The sequence below is a fragment of the Pseudopodoces humilis genome, chromosome 3 (genome assembly GCF_049639895.1).
Source record: "Pseudopodoces humilis isolate 2021_Gansu_Grassland_sample_001 chromosome 3, ASM4963989v1, whole genome shotgun sequence".
Taxonomy (NCBI): Eukaryota; Metazoa; Chordata; class Aves; order Passeriformes; family Paridae; genus Pseudopodoces; species Pseudopodoces humilis.
Window position 1 is genome coordinate 17,045,716 of NC_142202.1, and position 24,517 is coordinate 17,070,232.

At 41.6% G+C, this 24,517-nt stretch overlaps 1 protein-coding gene and 1 pseudogene across 2 annotated transcripts in view; both read left to right on the forward strand.

Annotated features, from left to right (window-relative positions):
• The window catches only part of TP53BP2 (tumor protein p53 binding protein 2), a 53,072-nt gene that overhangs the window by 16,118 nt on the left and 12,437 nt on the right, over window positions 1-24,517 (forward strand). For both annotated transcript variants that reach the window (XM_005523304.3, XM_014252854.2), the window contains exons 2-11: window positions 4,752-4,899; window positions 10,313-10,426; window positions 11,941-12,020; window positions 16,139-16,240; window positions 18,734-18,908; window positions 20,279-20,460; window positions 20,835-20,999; window positions 21,408-21,645; window positions 23,305-23,433; window positions 23,839-23,975. In XM_005523304.3, the coding sequence (XP_005523361.2) occupies window positions 4,752-4,899; window positions 10,313-10,426; window positions 11,941-12,020; window positions 16,139-16,240; window positions 18,734-18,908; window positions 20,279-20,460; window positions 20,835-20,999; window positions 21,408-21,645; window positions 23,305-23,433; window positions 23,839-23,975 (1,470 nt within the window). The remainder of the gene's footprint in view (window positions 1-4,751; window positions 4,900-10,312; window positions 10,427-11,940; window positions 12,021-16,138; window positions 16,241-18,733; window positions 18,909-20,278; window positions 20,461-20,834; window positions 21,000-21,407; window positions 21,646-23,304; window positions 23,434-23,838; window positions 23,976-24,517) is intronic.
• On the forward strand, window positions 12,215-14,309 carry LOC148184591 (uncharacterized; annotated as a pseudogene).

Here is a 24,517-nt window from a genome sequence, read left to right on the forward strand (position 1 = left end):
TCCCTTTACCTCGGATAGTTTCAAGAATTAATTAAATATATTTTAGTTTACATCATGCCCCATATAAGAGTGTTGTCCTGAATATTTGAATCTTGAATACTATTAGTGTGTTAGTTACAAAGTATTCAATTGAGCACCCTTTTAATACCGAAGATGTGTGACATCAGCTTCATAATAACTAAGGAGTAAGAGAAGTCTGATCCTTGCAGAAACACCATCAAAGCTGAAAAGCAAATTGCATTTCTATTTCCCCCCCTCCCCTTTAATCAATAATTGAGGCCTTCTGATCTAAGGAGTAGAGTGATAGAAGGCCTTTGATGTGAAATGAGATCTTGTTGGATGGATGTGAATTATAAGACATGTGTTTACTCAGGTTAGTTTTTGGAAATGATTTCTTCTGGGTTTGGATTTTTTATTATTTTGTCTTTAGTTTTTGTTTTGTGTGGCAACACAGCAGGAGCCAAAATAAAGTGTGGTCATAGCCTAGCACTTTTACAGAGTTAACCATTTTTAAATATTTTACTTTCAGTTGAAAATGCATTTGCAGACGTTGAGACCTTTTGTATTTAATATTGGTGTAATTGTATGAAATGATCCCGTTGATGAGCTCAGCGATGAATGGGTTAGATTTGCAGGCAAATATCAGGCTGTTTGGGATGATGTACAGAAGAGAGATGAAGGATTATAAAATGGCCTGTGACTTGATTTAATTGATGCCCTCTTCTGTCCTTCTGTTTGGTTGCTTTTCTTGCTATGCTCCCTTCCTGTTCCTGGGTGTGTTACAGTCCTGACTTAGGCTGTAGTTAGAGCTCATTCATAAATAATATGAGTTGAATCAAAATTATAAATTTTGTACTGAGGATACTCAAAGTTGTTCTTCACAGCAGTGTGTATTTTTTTAATATTTGTGACTTAAGTGGCAGGCTTTTTTGAGACACGAGGTCCCTTTATATTCAGTACTCTGCTTTTCCATCCAGTTGTTTGTAAGTCAAACACTGCAGTCATTCCTTGCAAAAACTGTCCCTTGCTTTAGCTCGTGTGACCTTGGTCTTCTCTCTGATGTCCTTGGTGCAGCCGATCGAACTGCCTCATTTGGTGGCTCCATAACTGCAAACTTCTGTTTTCTAAGCTGGAGCAGAGTCAGCTGGAATCTGTGATGTGATTTTTAAAAGAAACTGCTTCAGTAGATACACAACACCCCTGGTTTCTCCCAAGTATGCCAAAGTACTGCAGTGCTTTTGTATTTTAAAGCTTTTCAGTACCTATAGTGAGCATGTCTGTGGGCTAGGAAAAGGGAGGGAAATCTTTTTGTTTAGAACTTACTTAGGGATCTGAGTCCTGTTCAAAAAATGCTCGGTCTGTGTGCTGGGCATTCCTAAAACTCAGTCTTTGAAAGTCTTGAGGAAAAAACCCTCATCCAAGGCTATATGGAATTTTCAGATGTTTCAGTAATTGTTTTCATGCTGTCTTTAAAAAAAGTATAAGGTCTGACTGAAATTTGTCTTTCCATTTGCTTTTTTTTTAAATCAAGTCCTTCATTTATGCCGAAGTTTCAGTTTCAGTTTGAAACTGAATGTTTTGCACGTTGGGTTTGGTTTTTTCCCCTTTGAAATTGCTGGATGTTTGTATACAACTGTCTTAATATCTTCAGTTTCAGGGAGGAGCAAGAAACTGTTTTGTGCTCTAGGTGGGTGTAGGGACTCCAGCTTCTGAACAAAGTGTCACGAGAGTACTCACTTCCATTGTTTCTTGTTGCCACACAGCAATAAAGCAGTGATATGAACTAACTGGTAGGGTGGTTAATGAATAGCACAGTTGAACCAGGGGAAGCATGAGTGAATCCCTGGGATCCCATTTAGAGGTGGTGCAGGCCGCAGCAGCCACCAAGGGTGATGAGCAGCACCAAGAAGCCACAGTAGGTGTTCATTCACATCGGGTTCTTCACCTTTCCCACTCCTCTCTGGGAAGAGGCATCTCTGTGATGGACACTCTTGGGTCAGCTTGCCTTAGGCTCCAGTGTGCCCAGGTGGGCAGCAGGGTCCCCCGGGAGGCCTTGCAGGTGAGCAGGCAGTGGTGACAAATGTGACACCATTCGGTGCGAGAGGAGGGCAGCTACTTAGAGAACTTGAACATCTCAGCATTGCCCCTGGAGCTGAAGGGAAGCAGGATGAGGTAAGATCAGTATCATAACATTTTAGTTGCTTTAGATTCTAAGGATTTAGTTTTTTTTTGGGAATTTGCAGTTTGGTTGCTTTTCCTTTCCTTAGTTCCTAGAATATGTGGACTAGAGGTAATGCAGACACTCCCAAGTCCCAGAAATGGCCCCCACATAGCAGGTTTGAGTGCTCTTGGCTTAATGTATTAGTAATTATCCTGAGCATTGTGGATAGAAATGGCAACTCGTGATCCTTCCTGTGTAGTTGTCTGTATTGCTAAATCCTGAGGATTAACAACTGGATATAGGCAGGCACACTGAAGGGTGAACAGCCGTGCTAGGGTCAAATTAGGTCTGCTTTGTGTATAATGCCATGGTTTTTATAATTTTCTCTTAATTCCCATCTGTGAGCTCATCTTTTAAATTAACAAATGTTATTGCAGACACACAGCCTGCGCCATTTAGTGGTGTTCTGAATACAAGGTTATACAGCATTAAATGTGAAAGGTTGGTATGTTTTACACACCTACATAACCCTGCTGTAAGTCTATTTGGGAACTTCTTTTTTTTTTTATATATTCTTCTGCCCCAGTAATTGTGATTGAGATATTCTTACCTGGCTGCACCTGACATCCTTCACTGTCAGGCTCCTTTAGGGGAGTCAGAGACACTGCATCGGAAAGGTAGCGTGTTCTGTGACAAAAGATAAAAGCCAAGTGTCAGAGTTCCGGCTTGGAAAGCTTTGTCTCTTAATTTAGGTCACTACCTCCTTGTACTGTAGGCAGCAGAGCCAGTTGTGCTCATCTTCACTATATAATAAGTGTGTGGTAAACCGATCTTACCTACCTCCACATCCTCTCTCCTGGTTTCCCTCTTTACAAGCTCCAAGTTTGGCTTTTTTTGTTTGGTTTTCTTGTTGATTTTTTTTGTTTTTTTCCCCCTCCCATAAAGTGACAAAGAAATGGGTGGGGGAATGTAACCATCAGGCAGTTTTGAGCTTGCTTTCAGCAGGCATTTTCCTCTCTGTGAATATTTGTAGAAGATGTTCAGGAATTTATCAGAAACCCTTGTCTTGGCGAGCTGGGCAAAACCAGTGGTCAGAAATTCTGTGCTCTTGGTGCATTGGCAGGGCCCAAAAAACACTGTTTCCAAGTGTTTATACTGCCAGGACTGGGCCAAAACTTGCACTCTGTGTAACAAGGTGTGCAGAGTCTGTAATGTTTTTGTCAAAAGCTTTTAAAAGAGTAAAGGCAGCCTCTCACATAGGGTTGAAGGAGATCTTGGCACTCAAAAGAGCCCTGGAAAGGCTTTAGAGACATCAGGAATGTACATGTGCATGGTTGTATCCTGTGAGAATCCCCAACAGAGGATTCCTAAAGCTGTGAAACAGATGGGGCTAAATTTCACTTTGCAAAGGCATAAAAAAGTCAAATTCCATAGTATTTACACAAAATCACACAAGTACTGCATGTGGTAATGGTTTTGTTACTTTTTAAAAAATATTATTTAAACTTATTTAGAAGGTTATTTATACCTCTCTTCCCTTGTTTGATTTGGCCTCGTTTTCTTCCTTTTTGACCTCTTGAACTGTTGCTACTAAGGATGTATACCCCTTTCACCCTGTAGAAATGAGGACAGGCAAGGATTTATGTCTTTCCTTGAGAAAACACCTTTTCCATCTGTTTGAAAAATCCTGAATTGTACAGGTTGCTGTTGCTTGAAATCCTTAGTGGAGTAATTGCTTTCTGGAGATATTTGACTGATTTTTGTGTTGCTGGAAGCCATGTGTCTAATAGCCAGTTGAGACTGAAGCTGAGACTTGGTCTCAAGAGAATTGACATTAATTTTTAGCTAGCAGCTAAACTTTGATAGCAGTTTAATATTAATAGCATGTAGCAGGATGGTGCTCAGAGGCAGCAATCATCAACGTTTTCTATCAAATATGGCAACTAATTTTTTAGAGTGCTTGTTTAGTAGTTGTGGCAGGAAAGACGTGAGCAAGAACAACATCTGTGTGGTGTGTATAAACAGAAAAACCAAAGATCGAGGATCCTTTTCCAGCTGTGAAGAGGAAGCCAAGTAAAATATCCTTGGTTTCCTGGGAATGGGGTTTGGGGGGTGACTAAGAGCAGAGCAAGTTGTCATTGTGTTTCTAGGAACCTTTTGATGAAATATGTTACAGAAATGCAAATTGTCTTTCCACTTCACTGCCTATGTAGTAAGCTCTGGTCTTTTTTATACCAGATGTAATTACCATTGTTTTTCACTCCTGCTGAACTCTAGTTGACTGTTTCTCCTGCTGTCAAATGATTGCAGGATACATATGCCCACAGTAAGGAGGGAGGAGTTTTGGCACATCACCTGAAGAGTGAAGGAAGGAGCACCAGGTCCAGATTTAAAACTGAGTAATCCTCCAGCAATGTAATTTGGTTGAACAGGGGATTACTTCTGTAGTAATTCTGTTTCTCTTGCTTATACCTTAAAGATATTTGGGGTTGTTTAGAAAATTTAGAAAATGCATTTAGTGAGCAGGTTGTGACTCCAAGGTGCAGTCTGCTTTGTGTTGGAAAGTAACATGTGCTTTTGTCGTTTGCAGATGTTTCTGACCGTGTACCTCAGTAACAATGAGCAGCACTTCACTGAGGTGCCAGTCACTCCCGAGACAACCTGCAGAGATGTGGTGGAGCTGTGCAAGGAGCCCGGGGAGAGTGAGTGCCACCTTGCTGAGGTGTGGTGTGGCTCAGGTAGGTCAGGCTGGCAGCTGATGAAATACTGGGCATTGTCTGCTCCTGAAAAGTAACACATGGAGACCTGACAGGTGTGATCCTGTCCCAGAGAGTTTCTCCATTACCATTTCATTGGTTTCTTCATCAGACACAGACACTTAGAACCACGACAGACTGGCTGTATGTTAACACACCTGAAAGAAGGTTCACACATGTAAAATTGGGTTACAAGCAAAAGTGAGCTTAAGCATGTAGATGTTCTTGTGTCTGTGCAGCCTTTCTGTGACTTGGATGAGCCTGAGGGATGTGAGAGAGTTTTTTTCTCTTCTTCCTCCTCCCCATGGCAGGATCCCAGCAAGCCTTTATGGGTGTTTTGAAATACTAAGTGTTAGTACTTCTATGACTAGTTCAAAATAATTTCTTTAACCCCACAGCCATTTTCACTTGCAGTGGCAAAATAAAGCTTCCTTTTTCTGATGACACCTTCAGTGTTACCAATTGCATTGAGTGTGGATGGGAAGGGGTGTGTTAGCAGAAGCAGTGGGAGTTACCTGGTGTGAAGTGCTCTAAAAACAGTGGGTGACAGGGAGGATGGAGAAGCTACTTTTGACTGTCCTTTCAAGCCTGTGGAAAAGGGCTTTGTGCATGTGGCTCATTGTAAATTTTTTTCTTTTTCTATGTTCTTCTGATCTTGTGAATTCAAATCTCCCTAACTTGCTGTGCTCCACTGGAACTGGAGGCTATATCAACAAATAACACCTGAAATATTACTAATGTCTCATGGTTTAAATGGGAAAGGGCTCTGGACTATCTCCTGTCTCCATGGTACTCATTAGATACTGGGAGCCATCCAGAGGCATAAGATAGATGAATCCCTGACAGGCTTTTGAGTAATGAAAAATAATTGTCTGAGCCAACCTTTTGCGATGCTTCAACAAGATTATAAAAGAATCAGATGATAAGGGCTTATATTTCTGTCTTCCTCTGCTGTTATCTCAGGCTCACATCTGTTCAAGGAAGTCTTTGGTGAGATGGATGTTTGTTTAATGCTATGAGATAACTCAGGTATCTCTGGATATTTACTCACTTCTGACAGAGATGTAATGTTTCTGATATTTCTAAGTCTAAAATATGGAACAGATTTTTTTCTTCTCCTAAGAAAGATAAAGAAGATTTGCTTCATAAATGATAAAATAAAATCACCAATTCATCATGGAAAGAGATCTTCTAGGAATGTATTTTAATTGTACATCTTTGTCTAAATTAACACAATACTGAAGTCTACAGTGAAAGAGAAGTAAAATAAAGGTTTAGGTAAAACTGCTGAATCTATAGATAGCCTTTGTGCCCACACCCTGTTAAAGAGCACAAGTGGTTGGGGTGAGGAGAACAGGGTTCTCCTGTTGGTACTGAAATTGGAGCTGTGCTAGAGTGGGCAGCTCCTCTCATGTTTCCTGAACCTGGATTCTTGCTTGGCTTTTGAGGTGGTGATGTAGAGTGTGCTAGAAAGGGCAGTGAGATTGTCCTGAAATCTAAGGAGAGCACCTATACTAAGAGGCAAGTGAAGTCTACCAGTGCTTAGTGTCCAAATGTTCTTGTTAGGCTGAAAAGTGAACTTCTGAGTGGGACAATACAGTACGTGGTGTTCTATTCATATAATCAAATTTTCAGCCTCTCTGCTAGCCAAGGATGTGTAAGAAAGTAATCTCGGTACAGGAACATAAAGTAAGCAGAGAACTTTTTCTGAGTTTAATCTTTGCAGAGACGTCATGAGAGACACAAGAACAGATATCTAAATGTTGCTTGGGCAGCTGTTGTTGTAAGACATAAAAAAAGCTTCGTCCATTTTTACAGTGAAAACCTTGACAAGATCATTGAGCCCAACCTTTGACCGAGCACCACTGTGCCAACCAGACCGTGGCACTAAGTGCTATGTCCACTTTTCTCTTGAACATTTCCAGGGCTAGTGACTCCACCACCTCCCTTGGGCAGCCTGCTCAAACGCTTAACCAACCTTTCAACAAAGAAATTCTTCCTTGTGTCCAACTGTAACCTCCCCTGATGCAGTTTGAGGCTCTTTCCTCTGGTTTGTGTTACTTGTTGGAGAAGAGACCAATCCCCACCTGGCTACACTCTCCTTTCAGGCAGATGTGGAGAGCGATAAGGTCACCCCTGATCCTCCTGTCCAGGCTGAACACCCCCAGCTCCCCCAGCTGCTCCCCATCAGGCTTGTGCTCCAGACCTTTCCCCAGCTCCACTGCCCATCTCTGGAGTCTCTCCAGCCCCTCAGTGTTTCCTGTGGTGAGGGGCCCAGAACTGGACACAGCACCCGAGGTGTGGCCTCACCACCGCCCAGTACAGGGGGACAGTCACTGCCCCAGTCCTGCTGGCCTCGTTATTGCTGATACAGGCCAGGGTGTCAGTGGCCTACTTGGACATGCTGGCTCATGTTCAGCTGCTGTTGACCAGCACCCCCAGGTCCTTTTCCACTGGGCAGCTTCCCAGCCACTCTGCTCCCAGCCTGTAGCACAGCCTGAGCTTGTTGTGACCCAAGGGCAGGGCTCAGCAACTGGCCTTGCTGAAGTTCCAAATACTGTTCCCAAATGTACTTGTTAACAAAATTGCAGCTAGCTCAATAGCACTAAAAACTTTGAGTACTGGATTCATGCGTGTTGCTTTGGCTAAGATATATCTTAGGCACCTGTGTAATTGCATTTGCAAGATGTTTTCATGTATATTCTGTTTTTTTGGTTTTTTTTTTTTCCCCTTGGTGAGGGGAGGAGGCAGCAGGGGACAGAAATACTTTTAGCTTTTTGCTAATCTCATTTTAGATGTCAGCAAAGTTTTCCATCTTGTTCTGCCAGGATTAGCCATGATTTCTGTTTTGTTTGCATATTACACTGAACAAATTCAACTGCTTTAAAACAAACATGTGCAGGACAGCTGACCTCTGGGGATAGAAACAAAAGATTTGTGTTGGAAAATGACTTCTCAGACTTCAATTATCGGGATCCTTCTTACATCGCTTGTTCTTTTTCTGACACTTGGTCAGGAATTTTAGCTTCTGTTGTCAGACCTTATTAAGCCTACTTTGAATGACTGCTGCAAGTGTGCTTGAGTCACTTTGCTCTCTGAAGGGGGCAAGTTTACTGCTCTCCCTGTCTTCCTAGTTTTGCTTGAAATTTGGTGAATATCAGGACAAAATTTCTTGACCTTTCTATTATTGTCAGAATTCTGTTAGGCACTTACCTTGCCTGCTGTGGAAAGCAGTCAAAAGGAGTGCATGTATAAAGATCTCCTTTTTTCCCCTCTGAGACAGATGGGGAAAAAAAAAAAAGAAAAACTGATTGTCCATTCTTCTTGAGCTTTCCAAATGTACATTTGTTTGGTATTTGAAAATCTCTTTGACCTTCCTTTGAAGCCAGTGAGTGGTATTGACAGAATCCTTGTGTAAAGGGCATCTCCCTTGATTATAGAGTTTCAGCTGAAGTATTGCTGAGCTGCTAGAAATCTGCCTCATAAGCCTGCTGTATAGCCTTTAAGACAAAAATCTGCCAATGGTACTGTTGAGTTGTTGTTGTTGTTTTTTGCCTTTTTTTTCTTGAATTAAGGTTTAGCAGATGAGGAACGTTTTTTGCTGTCTAGACAAGTAACTGCCAAGAGACGGCTTTTTCTGTAACAGTGACCTACTTGCTTATTCTGTAAAACTAATCTCTTTTGACGGTGACTCCAGAAATTCTCCTTCCTAGATTGCTTGAGCACAGCTGCAGCATTTTCATTTAAAGAAACACTTTTATGTTGAAAAGAGCTTTTCACATACTGAAAACATGTTAGCAGCTCCTTTTTTTTTATGAAACTGAAAACATTTATACTTAATGCCAATGATTTTTCCTGCTGAAAAGATTATTTCGTATTAAGATAGTGATTTTTTGAAAGACTTTATTGAATATGAATGAACTACTCTGGTTTCTTTTTTCTATTTTTCCCTCTCCTCAATTAAAAAAATGAAAGGAAACCGCCAACAAAAGCAATGTCAGGAAAAATGAAACTGGTGCAAAAATGGTGGTATTTAATTTCATTCTTTGTCTGCTTGTCTTATTTCTCAGTCCAGGAACAATATTTTCTGCTTGTCTGGCATCCAGCACAAATGGGTCTAACATGATCATGAGACCCAATGCTGTTAGAAGATACTGTGACAATATCCTGACTGTGGAAATTCACGACTGTGATACACTGACCACATTGTTGCCATCACATTTAAAATAGGCAGGGAAAAAAAAAAATGGTAAAATGTCTAGAGTAAAAAAAGAAACTGATTCTATGTAAAGATTTAGAGGCCAATAAGTAATTCTGGTTATATTCTGGCTGTGAGTGCCTGGCTGTGACGTATGTAAATTTTTAAAGAATGGTAATACAGAAAGGGAGGAGTACTGGTAGATTTAGACTCTCGCTGTGTTTTTCTATTATCAAAAGGCAGCAGGTAGGGCATAAAAATTACTTATATGACTGAATCCTGAGCTTGGGAATAAAAGCCAGAAAAGAAATTCAGTGGAACTTGTGCATATAACATTTTCATCTCAGTCATTTGAAAGGAAATGGCAAGTTCTTACTGGGCTCACTTTTCACTGTCTGATCCTTTTTTTTACTTTGAGCTGTAAATCCAAAGTAGTTCAGCTTTTCAAGGTTTATCAGAAATAGGGCTTTCAAAATGCATCTTGTATGAACTTCATGAAATTTGCTGTCCAAGACAACGAGCTGGATCTGTGTCTGACAGGAGCTCTGGGAGAACACTTGAAGTGACAGGAGCTGTGCTGGCACGCTGGGGATCAGGCCTGCTGGGTACTGCCAAGGAGCCTCTTCAGGGTGTTGAGTGCTTCTGCCTGAGCATGAATGCAAGGGCTGCCATCCAGCGTTAAGAGAAGAATTCCTCTTCCCTGAGAGTTTATCTTTGCATCTCACTTCATTCTCACGGGAATTAGGAAGTAAATGAGTCCCTCTAGGGAATTGTGGCAGCAGTGCCCTTGGGGAGGGGGTGGGAATGACTGAGGAATGAGGTGTCACAGAAGAGGAGGGGAAGGTACAACAGCACATTTCCTGCGCTGGTGAGTGGGTAAGGTGATTTACACATACAAAATGAGGGCACTAAAACTGAAAGTTCTAAATTCCCTGTTTGTTTTCCCGGGCTGTGGCGGTGCCTCAGCTTTTCCCTTTGGGCTGGACTTTGCAGGGCTGCTATTCAGAGGTGTTGGTTTAGTTTCAGAAGCAAGGAGCAATGCAGCAGCTTCTTAAGTGAAAAGTAGAAATACCTTGGATGAGGGAAAATGCTATGTGCTAACAGGTGTTCAGGTGAAAGATGGACAGATATTTTTGGTTTGGTGTGGGCCCAAGCTATGGTGAGCTGTAGCAGTTAACTGATTTTTTACCTTTTCAGAACGTCCCATAGCTGATAGCGAGCGGATGCTGGATATTCTGCAGAGGTTTGGAATGCAGAGGAGCGAGGTGCGTTTCTTTCTCCGGCATGAGCGCTCTCCCTGCCGGGAAGCAGGTAGGTCTTGATCTCAGCTGGTTTGTTTGTTCAAGTCCTGTTGCATTCTTCAAGGTTAAGGAACCAGCTTGTGTGTGTGTGTTATTTATTAGTGTTCATAGCCGGTAGGCATTGCAGCCCTTTTTTGTCTGACCATGAGCTAATTTTTGTAAAGGTTTCATCTTCCCTTGCCATACCTGGGAACAGTAAATCCAGACTGAAATTTCTGCTGGTTTTCTAGAGCTGGGTATCACCAAAGCATCCAAGGGCATACTGTGTTAAATATATTTTCTCCAGCAAAATATCTTGAGATCTGTGGTGTACTGATCTCTTCTTCTAAATATAGCAACCAGACTGTTGCCCGTAATGTAATCTGTGATTTGGGTGATTATTCACCTGGATAATACTTTACCAGGGTGATTAACTTAGCATACTTGGCAAAGATAGAGTTCTTCAAACTTTACCCTACATATCTGTTAGTTTTAGGAATAGCATTAAATGATCTGCCTGGTCAAGTTCTCTGAGAATCCTCATTGTAAATTGAAATGTGAGACCTGTAAAGGAAATTTAAGTTTTTCAGGGGTTTTCTGTGTATCCCACATTCATCTCTTCAGTGGAATGTTTCACTTTTACCTTTAAATCAATCTACCAGATTCTTCTACCTCCCCCTTTTTTTGTTTTCAATGTTAATCTTCCTCAGTGTTGGAAATACTGCATTTATTAAGTGGCATTGTACCCAGCATATTTTAGAGGGCTAAGTGTACTTTGGTACTTGAAGTGTGTACTGGTGATAGAATGAGTGCATGAAAAGCTAAAGCTGTGCCATTTCTACCTGCTGAGGATCTCACAGAGCAGTTTAGTTGTCAAAATGTATTTTTTTCAAGTACAGGCTGCTTGTAGTATTAGGATTGTTGTAATTTTATTTGCTACAGCATTGCTAAGCAATGTATTTGAGTTGTACTTCTGCGTTTGTCTCACAGAAATACGGTCTTGAAATAGGAATTAAATGGGCAAGAAGGTAAAAGGCATGGCTTTGTCCTGTATTACACTTATGTTCTACAGAGAAATCAGTGAGTTTGGTATTGGGCATCTGAGCACTATTTGTGCATAATTTGATGGGAATAAGGTAGGATTCTAGTTAAGCAGCATTTTTACTGACACCATGACTGTCACAAAGAAGAAGATGTGCTTTCAAACTGTGTATCTATAGTGCACATTTAGTAGGGGCTGACTGCCTGTTTGCCACAGGATAAATTCTGGAACAGCTGACTATTGGTTAAGCTGTTTTTTATTGGTTAAGCTGTATTCTTGAACAGACCTATACTTTAACATAAAAGTTGACATTGAACAGAAATCTTTTTAGATAATGTGTTGTGTCATCACTTGAATTTATCTTAGTAGTAAATGCATAAAAACAGGTGTTCAGATTCTACACCATAATGATTGTTCTGATTCTCCTTTTGTGCTGAATGCTATCTCTAAAAGAATAAGAAAGATCTTGTATTACCTTACCATCTCTGACTATTTCTATCTAGGGACTGGACAAAGGTCTCAAGATCCAGCCTTCAAAAGAAATGGTGTGAAAGTGCCTGGTGACCGAAGAATAGAGAATGGGGTAAGTGCTTGATGCAATGGCTAGTTGGATTGGGTCTGGCTGGGCTGGAGTTCATTTTCCCCCAGCAGTCTTCCCAGTGCTGTGCTTTGCATTGGCAGCCAGAAAGGTGCTGATAACACTCCAGAGTTTTGGCTACTGCTGAACAGGGCTGGCACAGCATCAGCACTGTCTCAACAATCCCCCACATCAAGGGGATGGCAGTGGGCAAGGTCCTGGGAGGGGACACAGCTAGAGCAGCTGACCCAAAGTAACCAAAGGGATATTCCATGGCATGTGGTGTCAGCTGAGATACAAAAGCTGAGGGAAGGAGGAGGAACGGGGAAACATTTGTTATTTTGCCATGTTTGCCTCCTGGAGCAACTGCTCCCTATACTGAAGCCCTGCTTCCTGGGAACATCCTGGACATTGCTCTGATAGGTAGAGAATAAACTGTGTTTTGTCCTTGCTTGCTTGCACAAACTTTTTTTGCTTTTGCTTTAGTAAATTGCCTTTTCTCAGCCTAGGAGTTGTTTTCCAACTTATTTTCTCTGCCCTGTCCTGCAGGGAAGGGGAGTGGTAGAGCAGCTTGGTGGGCACCTGGCATCCAGCCAAGGTCAATCAACCACAGTTCTTTTTGGTCCCCAAACACGGGTGAGACAAAGGCAGTTACATATATATATATCTACATACATATATAAATGTTTTGTGTACCACAGTAAAAAGTAGTTGCCAAGTATCAAACTCCTGTGTGGGACATAGAGTTTGTCAGCTGCACTGCTTATCTCTTTTTTTTTTTTTTTTGCTGAGTTTGGGAACAAATTAATGCCCTCACACTGATGACCTTGTTATGCTGGGGGAGCTGTCCTGTGGGGACCTGTCCTCCCTCTCCCTGCCTGAGATTGATGTGAATGCTTTTAAAATGCAGGCTCCCATGGTCTTTGCTCATCTGTATATATGCTGTTAGTAATATTAACTAATACTGCTGGCACCCTGTGGGGTTTGTGAGCTCAGTGTCATGCTGGTGTAAGAGAAAACAAACTTTAGGTGAGGAGATACTGAGATGTGCTCTGAGGCATTCAGTTCCTGGGTGGCGGGGTGTGTGGAAGGATTTGGGCAGGTGCCTGGGGTGTTTGTCACCTCCCATTGCCTAGGGCTGTACACCTGAACAGGTGATCAATCAACCCTGGCAAGCTGACATGTCAGCTGAGAGAAGGGTGCCTTGCCTACCCCAGTGAAACCCAGCTGTCTGTCACCCTGTACTGGGGCCTGTGAGCCACAGGTCAGTACTTAGAGCACTGTAGTTGAGGTAGGACCCCAAACTGTGTTTGAGGACACTAGGGCTGAGACAGGGACTCAAACCACCATAATTGTACCCCAGTAGTGAAAAAGGAAATATGGAAATGAACAAAGTATGCTGAAGATCCATATCCTTGGTTGGAAAGGAAGGAGAATTAGGATAGTGGGAGTTAGATAAAGAAGCTGGTCCTTCAAAAAAGACATTGCAAGGAGTGAGACAAAGCAAACAGGAGACAAAGTTATTTGGTCCTTGACCTCATCAGAACTTCAAAACTTGTGAAAAGATTACAGCTGCCAGGCACACGAGCAGATTTCTGCCTGGCTGCTTCAGTGCTGGGGAAATGGGGCTGAGTCAGCACTTGGAAGGTCATGGAGCCCAACAGCTGGGATCCTGAGATCAGGAAATAGAAAGAGGAATTGGAAAACAGAGCAATTTTTGGTTTCTGGACATGGCTCCTCTCAAGTGTGAGGGCAAGGTGTCCATTTAAGGAAGATCCTGTAAATTCCCAGAAGAGTGAATCACTTCACCTGAAGGTATCCAGCACTTGAGAGAATTAGCAGTATTGGAAGTCACCTATAGTGACCTAAAAAGTGACAATGTCCCTAAAGATCCAGAGGATGTCCCTTATGCAGTGGCCATATGGAAGAAGGTAGTTCAAAGTGCCCCTGCATCATATTCCAGCATTTTGGTGGCACTGTATTACCTGCAGATAGATACACCAACTGTAGAGGCAGCATCCCCCTGGCTTTGAAATGCAGAAGAAACTGGGTACTTCCACATCCCTGTGGGCCAGCACCCCAGACTTTAGGGGCAGCCCAAAAGATCACTCCTCTCCTACCCCAGTCAGAGGGGAGGGAAGCCCCAAGAGCAGGCCATGTAACAAACTCTGGTTATTTCTGTGTGAGCAGGGACAGGACATGAGGCAGTGGGATGGTGAACCCATCTCTAAGGTGGAAGCCTGTGTCTGTGAACTGAGAGGGAAGAGAGCTGTTCAGAAAGAGTCACCCAAGTAGGCTGTCAGTGTAGGTGCCAGTTGTGATCTACTAGGCATAAAATGACTGAAATTGCCTCCTTTAACCATGGTGAGGGGACTTCTTGTCTGGCATTGCAAAGGTCAGCCAGAATATTCTGATCCAGAACAGGAATAGAGGGTCCCTGCCTTTGGTCAGGAGGAGGAGAGGGTTGACTGAGGGCACACTGGACTGTGTGGATTTGATGGCCTGGCACATCAAATCCATGCAAGTATAGAGCTTTAGTAGATGACTGATGTGTGTTACTGATGCCATCAAGGCACAGGAGTGCAGAACCCATCTGGATCTATGGAGTGACTGGGGGATGCCAGCAATTGTCTGTGTTAGAGGTTGAGGTGAGTTGACAGGGGATAAGTGGCAAGTGGCAAATGCCCCCCATTGTGACTGGCCCAGAGGCCCCCGGTATCCTCAGCATCATCTACCTCAGGAGAGGGTACTTCAAGGATCCTGAGGGATACTGATAGGGTTTAGCTGTAGCTACTGTGAATACAGAGAATATCAGTTCCTGGCACAAGGAGACCCCTTCATTGTGAGATTGCTGCTAGTTGAAGACCAGCAAGTGACATTTGCTGCCAGGACAGTGCACTGGCGGCAATATCCCACCAACTGAGACTCTGTAATTCCCATCCATGAGCTAATTTGTTGACTGGAGAGCCAAGGAGTGCTCAGCAGGACCCCCACTCACCCTTTAACAGCCCCATAAGGTGAGTGCAAAAGTCTAATGGGGCCTTGAGAGAAATGTTCTGTGGTGACATGGTACTTTGGAGAGAATTGAATCAGACAATGGGATTAATTTTTGAAGTAACATCATAAACTCTTGGGAAAAGGAAAATGGCATTAAGTGAATATATCATGACACTTAGCACCCACAGGCCTCTGGAAGAATTACCATTATAAGGAGAATGGAGACTTCCCCTCTTTGGAGATACTGATGCAAATCATACCACGGAAAGAAGCTAAGAGGCTCTTGTGGAGAGGTTGTTACGGGCTGCTCTAAAATAGACACAAAGCTTCTAGCAATTATCATCCTGGCTTTCAGTTTTCAGGATGTCACCAAGATCTGTTGGCTGCCATAGCTGTGCTTGTACAGGTGGTCTTAGAGCAGCAAATGCACCATACTTCCCCTTCTCAATTCTCACCAGAATTCTTTTCTAATATTACTTCAATTTGAGGTTTTTTTTTCACTTGCAGTTTTGTCATAAATCCCTATCTCCAGATTTCAAGTTGACACCAATTACTATTTCAGCGCCGAATCTGTTGTCTGCTGCTCTTGCTCCATAATTATGGGTGTAAGATTCAATCTAGATCCAGGAAATAGCTGAACAACCAACCAATAACAGTGCTGTCTTTGAGAGTGGTGTTTTCCCTCCTGCCCAGCCATATTTAAACTTTCTATTTTCTTTAACTTACGTGGAAGTGCTTTAAATTGTAGTGGTACACCTACGAGCCCAGATCCATCCTGCCACATGCTGAGCATTCTAGGCTCAGACAGTCAAAGCTGATTCATGCTGAGCTGAATTATAAAGGGATCTGAAATGCCTCTTTAAAATGCTGCTGGGATTTTGCTAGAAATATTAGTGTTCCAAGAGATGTCATTTTGTCTGAGTTGTTGGATTGGGTGACATATGCATATGAGCGTACAGTTGTGTATTCTTTTACCATAAGAAGATGCTGTGTCTCTCTAACTATTTTATTGGCTAGTCAGTTGTTATTTCTGAAAGGCTTTTATCATACTTTTCTGTAGTAGCTCTCTTAAGTGCTAGCCAAATTACAAATTCTAGACTTAGTGTGCTTTGGGTTTTCTTTGACAGGTAAGTGCACCAAGGATGGATATGACACTGGCTGAACTTCAGGAAATGGCATCACGCCAACAGCAACAAATTGAGGCTCAACAACAAATGCTGGCTAACAAGGTGAGTTTGGAATTAGATTGTTTACAGCCAGAAACAAACGTAGTAAGAGTCATGCGAAGCAGAGAGAAGATTGGGGAATTGGGGTTTTTTAATCCCTTCTAAACAGAGGGTGCCTTTTCTTTGGCTGCCTGTTTTTAAATTGGAAAGTCAAGGTATGCAAATACCCAGTTGTAAAACATATAAATAATGCCAGTGACAGAAGTGACCATTTAGCTTACTAAAAGGATACAGCACACAACATTGATATATTGTCATTCATCCTGGTGGCTCTGCCAGCTCTATTTGTGCCCATGTGGTGACCAGCAATTCACCAGTTTGATCACTAAACAGTGCTTTTGTCTCTGCTGTCCTGTCATGCTATCTTGCCTTCTCCTGATAAGAGTTCAGCATGCCTGGTTTTCTGGGGCAGCTGGCTGGAAGAGATGTCTGGTATGTGATAAAAGTAACCTAGGACTGTGATTTATAAAATGCTTGCAGAACAATAATAGAAAAGCTAATGGAAGCACACAGGGTGTTCCTGAATTGTGTAGGGGAAAAAAATACTCTGAATGCATCTGCAGAATGGTGACACAGAATTTGTTTTGCTTGAATGCTGTTGGTACACATTACTCTTGAAAATATAACAGAAAATGCTGCTTTTGGCAGAGAATTGTTCAATGTGAGCCTGTCCTGAGGAGGGCTTGTCTGTCTGGGTGGGTGTTCCCATGCATTTCAGAGAGTGCTTTGCTGGGGAAGAAGGCTGCTCTGAGGATCTGCCCTCAGTACTTTTCCTGTGTCGCACACCCTATCTCCCTCTCCCTAGGAGATCAGCAGTGCATGTGTTTATACTAAACTGTATGTTTAGTCCCTTGTTCAGTTCCCTTGGCCCTCAATAATTGTATCTCAGGAAAATGCTTCAAGCCATGGCTTTCTAATAGTTCTGCAGCACCTGCTGAGTGGTATTATGGCCTGTCAAAATAGCCAATAAAACTTTTTCTGCTTTGAGGTAGGAACAGGTACAACTGGAAATTGCAGGAAAATGGTCAGTGCAGGCAGGAAATTAGTCAATCAACCAAGTGATGAGAGGTTTCACCTGAAAAGTAGCAGCACAATTAATACCCATACTGCCTTGCTAAATTGGCCAAAGAATTTTGCCCTCTTCTCAGTTCCAGCTGAGATGTGTTTATATATGAGAAGCCTAAACTTCCACAGTTTCTGTTTCATTCACAGGTGATGGCAGTACACCCTGGTCTTATAAATAGCACTGTAGTCACAAGAAACAGGACTGCTGTTTTTACTGTAAATGGAGTTGTACAAGATAAAAAAAAAAAATTAAAAATGTAAGTTTGAGTCTGGATAGCTACCCATTGGTGGGTAGGTGTTTGCTGCCTGTGGTTTGAAGAAGAGAAGCCCTGTGGGTGTCCCACTGGTAGGACTTTTCATTTCAGTGCCTCCCTGGAACAAACCTGCTTTCCTAGGTGCTTCTTCAGAGTGACTTTCCATTGCCTCTTTCCTGCCTTCTGAAATCAGATGCAATATTAAAAATAGATTCTGGGGGAGGAAAAATACACTTTCTTTTTAGACACAAGCTGTAATATATATATTTTTTGTGACATTTTCCTGCGTAGGAGTGACTCTAAAGTAGTGCATACACTGAGCGTGCTTCCTGGTCCTGGTTTTCTCCAGAAGGCGATCTCACTTTTTTGCTCTCCCTTTTTTACTCCAAGTGCACAAGAATCCCTGTTTTCTAAATCTGACTGGTGATTTTTTATTTTTTTAATTTTTTTTTCTTCTGTGGGTTCAGTTTTTTTGGAGGAAGTGTGGAGTTCTAGTGTTAGTATGCAGTGGTAGTCTTGGATTTTAGTGGGTGCTTGAGAAAGTCTTATTACTTCTACTCTCCTGGAGTAATCTGTCATCTCCAGAGCTGGAAGCCATGTACAATGGCCAGTGATTTAGAAGAATTCTTTGTAGATGATCTAGTGGTCCCATGGTTTCTTCTAGGTCTAAACTAGACGTGTATGTAGAAACTGTTAACACATTATTTTACTCTCTTTGGAAAGGCAGAAGGATCCTCTCCACTTAGGTGATATCTGTTGTTTAAATGAGGGCCAGGTCACTGTGAAGGTTTTCCAGTGTCCTGAATTATCTGTGTGATGATGGTGGTGATCATTATCAGGAGACCGGTGTGTTTTCAGAGGTTTGGTGTGCAGCCATCCTCTATCTCAAGGAGGTTTTAGCAGATCTAGTAAAAGTATAAATTGTAATAGAAAGTACCAATAATTTATGGAATACCTTCTGCATAAAGAATGTCTAATATTCTCCAGTATTACTTAGGTGTTTAAAATGTGACATATGATAGAGATATGTAAAGTACAAGCAGCGTGGAGAGGGTGAAAATTGTCCTTAGTTCTTGTAACTTGAGAGCTGAGTAGTGATTAAATCAAATTAGCAAATGTCTTGGAACACAAATGCTGAAATTCTTCTTAGACTTCAAAATCTTTGTCTTGACTGCAGGAACAGCGCCTGAAATTCCTGAAGCAGCAAGATCAGCGACAGCAACAGCAGGCTGCTGAACAGGAAAAACTGAAGCGATTAAAGGAGATTGCTGAGAATCAAGAAGCCAAACTTAAGAAAGTGAGAGCATTGAAAGGTCACGTAGAGCAAAAAAGACTCAGCAATGGGAAATTAGGTGAGTTGCTGCTTGGGGAAGGTAGCCTGGGATTTTTCATGAAATGCAATTCTTGGAAGTCAATAACTTCTAGTGATTTTAGCGATTCAGAGGAGTTATTTACTGCATTTCAGGAAATGTTAATCTTAACAGTTGTGCATCTTGTATTTACCAAGAAAACTCATGACTGACCTAGAACAAAATATATTTTCTTACTATATTTTAAAACATCCTGTAAATGCACCCTGTATTTTGAGCCTAGCATGTCTTCTCTTTAATTACAGTATTGTTTTTTTCCTTACTTGAATACCTTTGTGCACCACAGTAACTTTTTCCTGCTTGATGTCAGTACCCTACACATTTAGAGTGTTTTTTTCTTAGACTATAACAAAGCTTAGCTTGGTACCCAAGTTACCTTTTATGCAAGTGGTAATTAATGGCCAAATTGGCTGCATATTTGCTTTTTAATTGTGTGAATCTGACCAGGGTCTCACTTGCTATAGTACTGGTTGGGTGCTTGTGGTTCAGCATGTTGATACAACATTGTCTGAAATAAATATTATTCTTCTGTCTATCTTTTAATCCTCTCTATTGTGTAGATCTTGTTATTTTCCAGCCTGACTCAACTGAAAACATTAATATATTGTTTTAGTAGGAAGCATTTTGGTTGAAAGATAAAGCCAAGTGTTTTTCTTTCAGAGAATCCCTTTTCTGTTTGGGTTCTGTTGCATAAAATAAACATAAGTTTTAAGGTGTGGAGGGATGGTAGAATAATACAAGATCTTGGAGCATATGAATCTGTTTTCAAGCACCATCCCCAGCAGGTCTGATTTTGGTACTTGCTTGAATTCTTACTGATTCTTTAAACTTCATTCTACAATAGAACAGTTTCAGCAGTGGGAGCAGCTGATGACAGATGTTTGTAATAGATCCTAAAAAACCCTCTGAGTCTTTGTTTAATATGACAGCTTGAGTGTTTTGTCACTGAGTTCTTATGACCTAAATTCAGAGTTCTAAGTATCATAAATATGCCTTGTGGTTTAGTAGTGTCTTCCTGCTGAATTCAGCATTCAGTGAATTTAGGTTTCTCCAAATGAATTCAGTCTGGCATTGTGGTTTTGTTTGTTTCCATAGCTCAGAAAGTCTAAAAAAAAAAAAAAAAGAAGCAGTTCTCTTTCTCTCTCTCTGTCAGTGCCCTAAGTAGACTGAATTTCCATAACTATTCTAGTGAGCCCAGAGGAAGAGCTGGTGGGACAGGGCAGTGGTTTTGGCTGAGCAGCCCTGCTCTGGAGGCCGGCAGGGCGCTCTCTGTCTCCTTAAGTGCTGCCTTGGAAGCAGCCCACGCCGGGCTGTTTCTCAGGGCAGCTATTGTGCTCTGCCCTTCTCTGCAGTGGAGGAGATTGAACAGATGAACAGCCTGTTCCAGCAAAAGCAGCGCGAGCTGGTGCTGGCCGTGTCAAAAGTAGAGGAGCTCACCAGGCAACTGGAGATGCTGAAGAACGGCCGGATTGATGGTTACCATGACAACCAGTCGGCTGTAGCTGAGCTCGACCGCCTCTACAAGGAGCTGCAGGTAATGGGAGGCCAGCCTGTGACCCTCAGCTCTTCTGGGCTAAAAGTTGGTTGGGTTGTTCCTCACCTTGCTGGAAAGAAATCCCATTGCTCCTGTTCCTGCCAGGGCTGTGTGATGGCCTGCATGCTGAGGAGAATGGAGGGTTAGTCGTGCTGGGCTCAAGGTAAACAGAGGAAGGAGCACACACTGTCTGTATCTTTCCTTTCTGCAAAATTTGGAGACTTAACGAAGTTTTCTCTGAAGGGAAAACATGACTTGACTTTTTAGAAGGCTTTTCTCTTTCCAACAATTTCCTGTCCTCCATCCTGAAAGTGAATTTGTTTTTATTTTGGTTGTTTTCCCCTCCTCCCCCACTGCTTTGTGAATTTATTCAGTTGAGGAACAAACTGAACCAGGAGCAGAATGCCAAGCTGCAGCAACAGAGGGAGTGTTTGAACAAGCGCAACTTGGAGGTGGCAGTCATGGATAAGCGTGTTAATGAGCTGCGCGAGCGGCTGTGGAAGAAAAAGGCAGCTCTGCAGCAGAAAGAGAATGTACCAGTAAGTGTGGGCTATTTAATAAATAAAATGTCAATGCTGTGACTTGTCTGTACAGCCTGAAGCAAAAACTTGCTTGGGGGGAAGGCTGTTGAGATGCTAGACTTGTTGTCTTTCTCCATATGTAGTGGAAGTCTTGTATTATTAAAGTCCTTTTCATGGTGTGTTAGTGTTAACCTACTTACTCTTTACAGACAAGAAGTCTTATGCTGTTGTGGAATTTTATTTCAGGTTTTTTTCCCCCCCTATTGCTACCTCAGCTTTATAATTCTTAGCTTTTTCAAAAAAGCACCTTAGATATTGGAGTATCATTTGCTACTTGTTTTATCCTTTTTGACTTTTGTTTCAAACTCTATAAATAGATACTGCAGAATAAAATCCTTTAAATTTTCTTCTTTTTTTCCCCCCAAGGTTTCTTCAGATGGGAATTTACCACAGCCAGTGGCTTCTGCTCCAAGTCGAGTGGCAGCAGTAGGTCCTTACATCCAGTCCTCTACTATGCCACGTATTGCTTCCAGACCAGAGCTTTTGGTGAAGCCAGCGTTTTCAGATGGGACACAAGCTTTGCAGGTACCTGATGGGCCACTGAAAACACAAACACTGCCCAATATGAGAGCTGGGAACAGTTCACAAGCTAAAGCTCCTGCAGGTAAAGTTTACAATTAATATTTCTTGTCCAGGCATGTTTTGTTTTCTTACCTAACAGCTCTGTTTTGATGTTTTGGTTTTTTTTTTAAAGAAAAGTGTTATTTGAGATGTCAGTCTTGCTACTTGTAGTTTTTCCTGCACCAGTGAATATATTTTGTAAGCACTGAGGTTCTATGATTCAATATTAAAAGTTAAGTAAATCTATTAGTGAGCACTTTGAGTTGTTATAGTGTGTGGACTACAGGAGGATTTTTCTATAAAGTAATTATATATTTAAAGTTTTCCTAAAAACTATTCAACAGTGTGTTTGAGTTTCTAGAGGCAATTTTAGTACATACCTGGTATACATAACCTGCTGCCTGGATTTAAAAACTGGCAGTGCCAGGTTTTCTGATTGTGCATTTTGGAAATAACCCATGTAAAGATTTAACCAACATGACAAATTTTACAATGGAGGCAGTTGCTTGTAGCACAGAAAAGCAGTAAAGTTACTGACTTGCTGATGAATGAGGTTTGGCCTCTCCTACTTGGAGAGTTAATGAATATTTGTTGGCTTCTCTCTGTGGCTTTCTCCTGTGAGAGACAGTTCAGTAAGAGAAGTCTAAAAAAACTTTTAGAGAATTGTAAATATCTCTTCTGTGCTATCCTGGGAGAAGACTCCCTTATCAGCTGGAAGAGAAGAGAAACACTGGTGTTCCCAAAAACAAGAAATGGAGACTGAGCTTGTAGAATAGTTGTTTATTTTCTATCTCCTTTCCTTCATCTCCAATTCTGGCAGACACTGAAGTAACCATTTCACAAAAGCAGTTCCAAATGTCTCTTGCCTTACTGGAGAATGGAGGATTGCTTCTTTTTATTTGGTTTGCTTATCCTAAAACTACTGAAGTGGAGTTTAAGCTCTAGACCACACAAAACTTGAATTTTTGCTAGAGGAATGTGTGGTGGTTAGCTATTTGAACTAAAATATCACTTGTTACTTTTTAGCATTTGGACAAAAGGACTGCTTTCCTAGTGAGAGTTTTTGGTACTTTTCAGAATAAAACTTTCTCCTGCTGCTTCTTATTACTGTTTGAATCTAATATTACTTAGGTTTTTCAGAATTTGGTAGAGAGAATTTGGTGAAACACTTAATAGGAGGTTGCAAGCATTTTCTTAGTGGTTTTTGCAGATCTGGATGTCTATTCCAGTGAATGCAAGGATCAACTTTAATGCAGACCCTATATGCACATTAAACACACAGATGCATTTTCTCCTGTTTTGGATATCCCTGGCAGGCCCTTTATGCTTTAAAGCATCATGTTTTTCTTTGCACAATATATCTTTTTTATACTTAACATTGTATCACTTTTAACTTAGCACAGATGAAAGTTTCCTACTAACTGGAAATAAGCCAATCTAGAGAAGTTTCTTTTTTTGGATGGTTTAAGCACAAATGTGTGCTATGACAGAGCTTTGCTGCTGCTTTTGGTAGTTGTTCTTGAACTTCATTTGCATTCTTTTTTAAAATGAAAATCTCTAATGATAGGTTTTATAGCAGTTAACCTCTGTGTGATACTTTTACATTGGCTACACCTGGCTCTTGCAGAAAAAAAACCCCATTTGTAGTAAGTCATTAAAAACTACAATTTTAGCTTAGTCTGTTCTACTTATTCTTTCCTAGGTTCTGTGGTCCCCAATGCAAAACCTTCCCCATCTGCCCCCGACTGGAGTAGTTCAAATACAGACAATCATATTAATCAAGGATCAGCCTTGACTTCAGGAAAAGGAATTGTGACAAGTGAAGGACAAGGTATGTCTTGGCTAATCTTGAAATCTGGAGAATCTAGTCGATGATACCTCTCTTCTAAATGTTTCAATAAGTAATTGAGAATTCATTTGAAAGCACACCAAAAAAAGGAGATAAATTAAAGAATATTGCCATTGCTTTGCTATGGTCTTGCAGGGTTTTTAACAAGAAAGGAACTAAACCCACAACTCTCTTCAGGTGATGAAGTAGATCCTACTTCCTTACATGCCCCTGTTAAATTTGCATAATACAGCATTTGACAGGCCTAGGGACCCTTAGTGCAGAGGTAGGATGGATGCAAAAAGCATTCCCTGCATACACTGTGCTAAATATTGTACAAAGCAGGACTCTCACTCCTACAATTATGCCATCCCTTTTGAAAGTTGTCTCCTCTCTCTCCAACAACAGCTGAAGGAGAAACTTTTTTACGAGACAAAGAGAAGAAGGTGCGTCCGTTCTCCATGTTTGATTCTGTGGACCAGTCTGCTGGGCTGGGCACTCTGAGGAAAAACCAGAGCAGCGAGGATCTCCTGCGGGAAGCACAGGTATGCAGGGAACCTGGGCTGATGCTCTCCATCTGCCAGGACTTACCCACAGCTGTTCTAATGTGGCTGGCAGAAAGCTCTGAAAAGTACTGAGGTCAGCTTTTAAATGACTGCTTCTGAGAGAAGACATCTCTTAGGCTTTTAATGGCAATTGGTATCTCCAAATCAGGCTCTACAGTCACTGTGGTGAGAATCTGTGGCTATATTACTTGTACGAGTGTGTATTTTTATCCCCAAAGATACAAAGAGGCATTTGCATGTTTGGGTTTTTTTTCAGAATTGTCTACATACTTGGTTCACTCTTGAATGCAACAGTATCCTTCAGATGTTTGATAGCACCAAAACTTCCCAGCTTAATTTTGGCTGGAGGGCACAGTTTGATCATGTAGGGGTGAACTAGCTTACAAATGGGGATGACAAGTGCTTTGTTGGAGAGGAACCTCTTGTCAACTGAGTGTCTGATATCTCTAGAGAAATTACTGTGCCCTGCCATTGCTCCTGTTTTAAACACAGCTGTTACAGAAAGAATTAAATAGAATAGG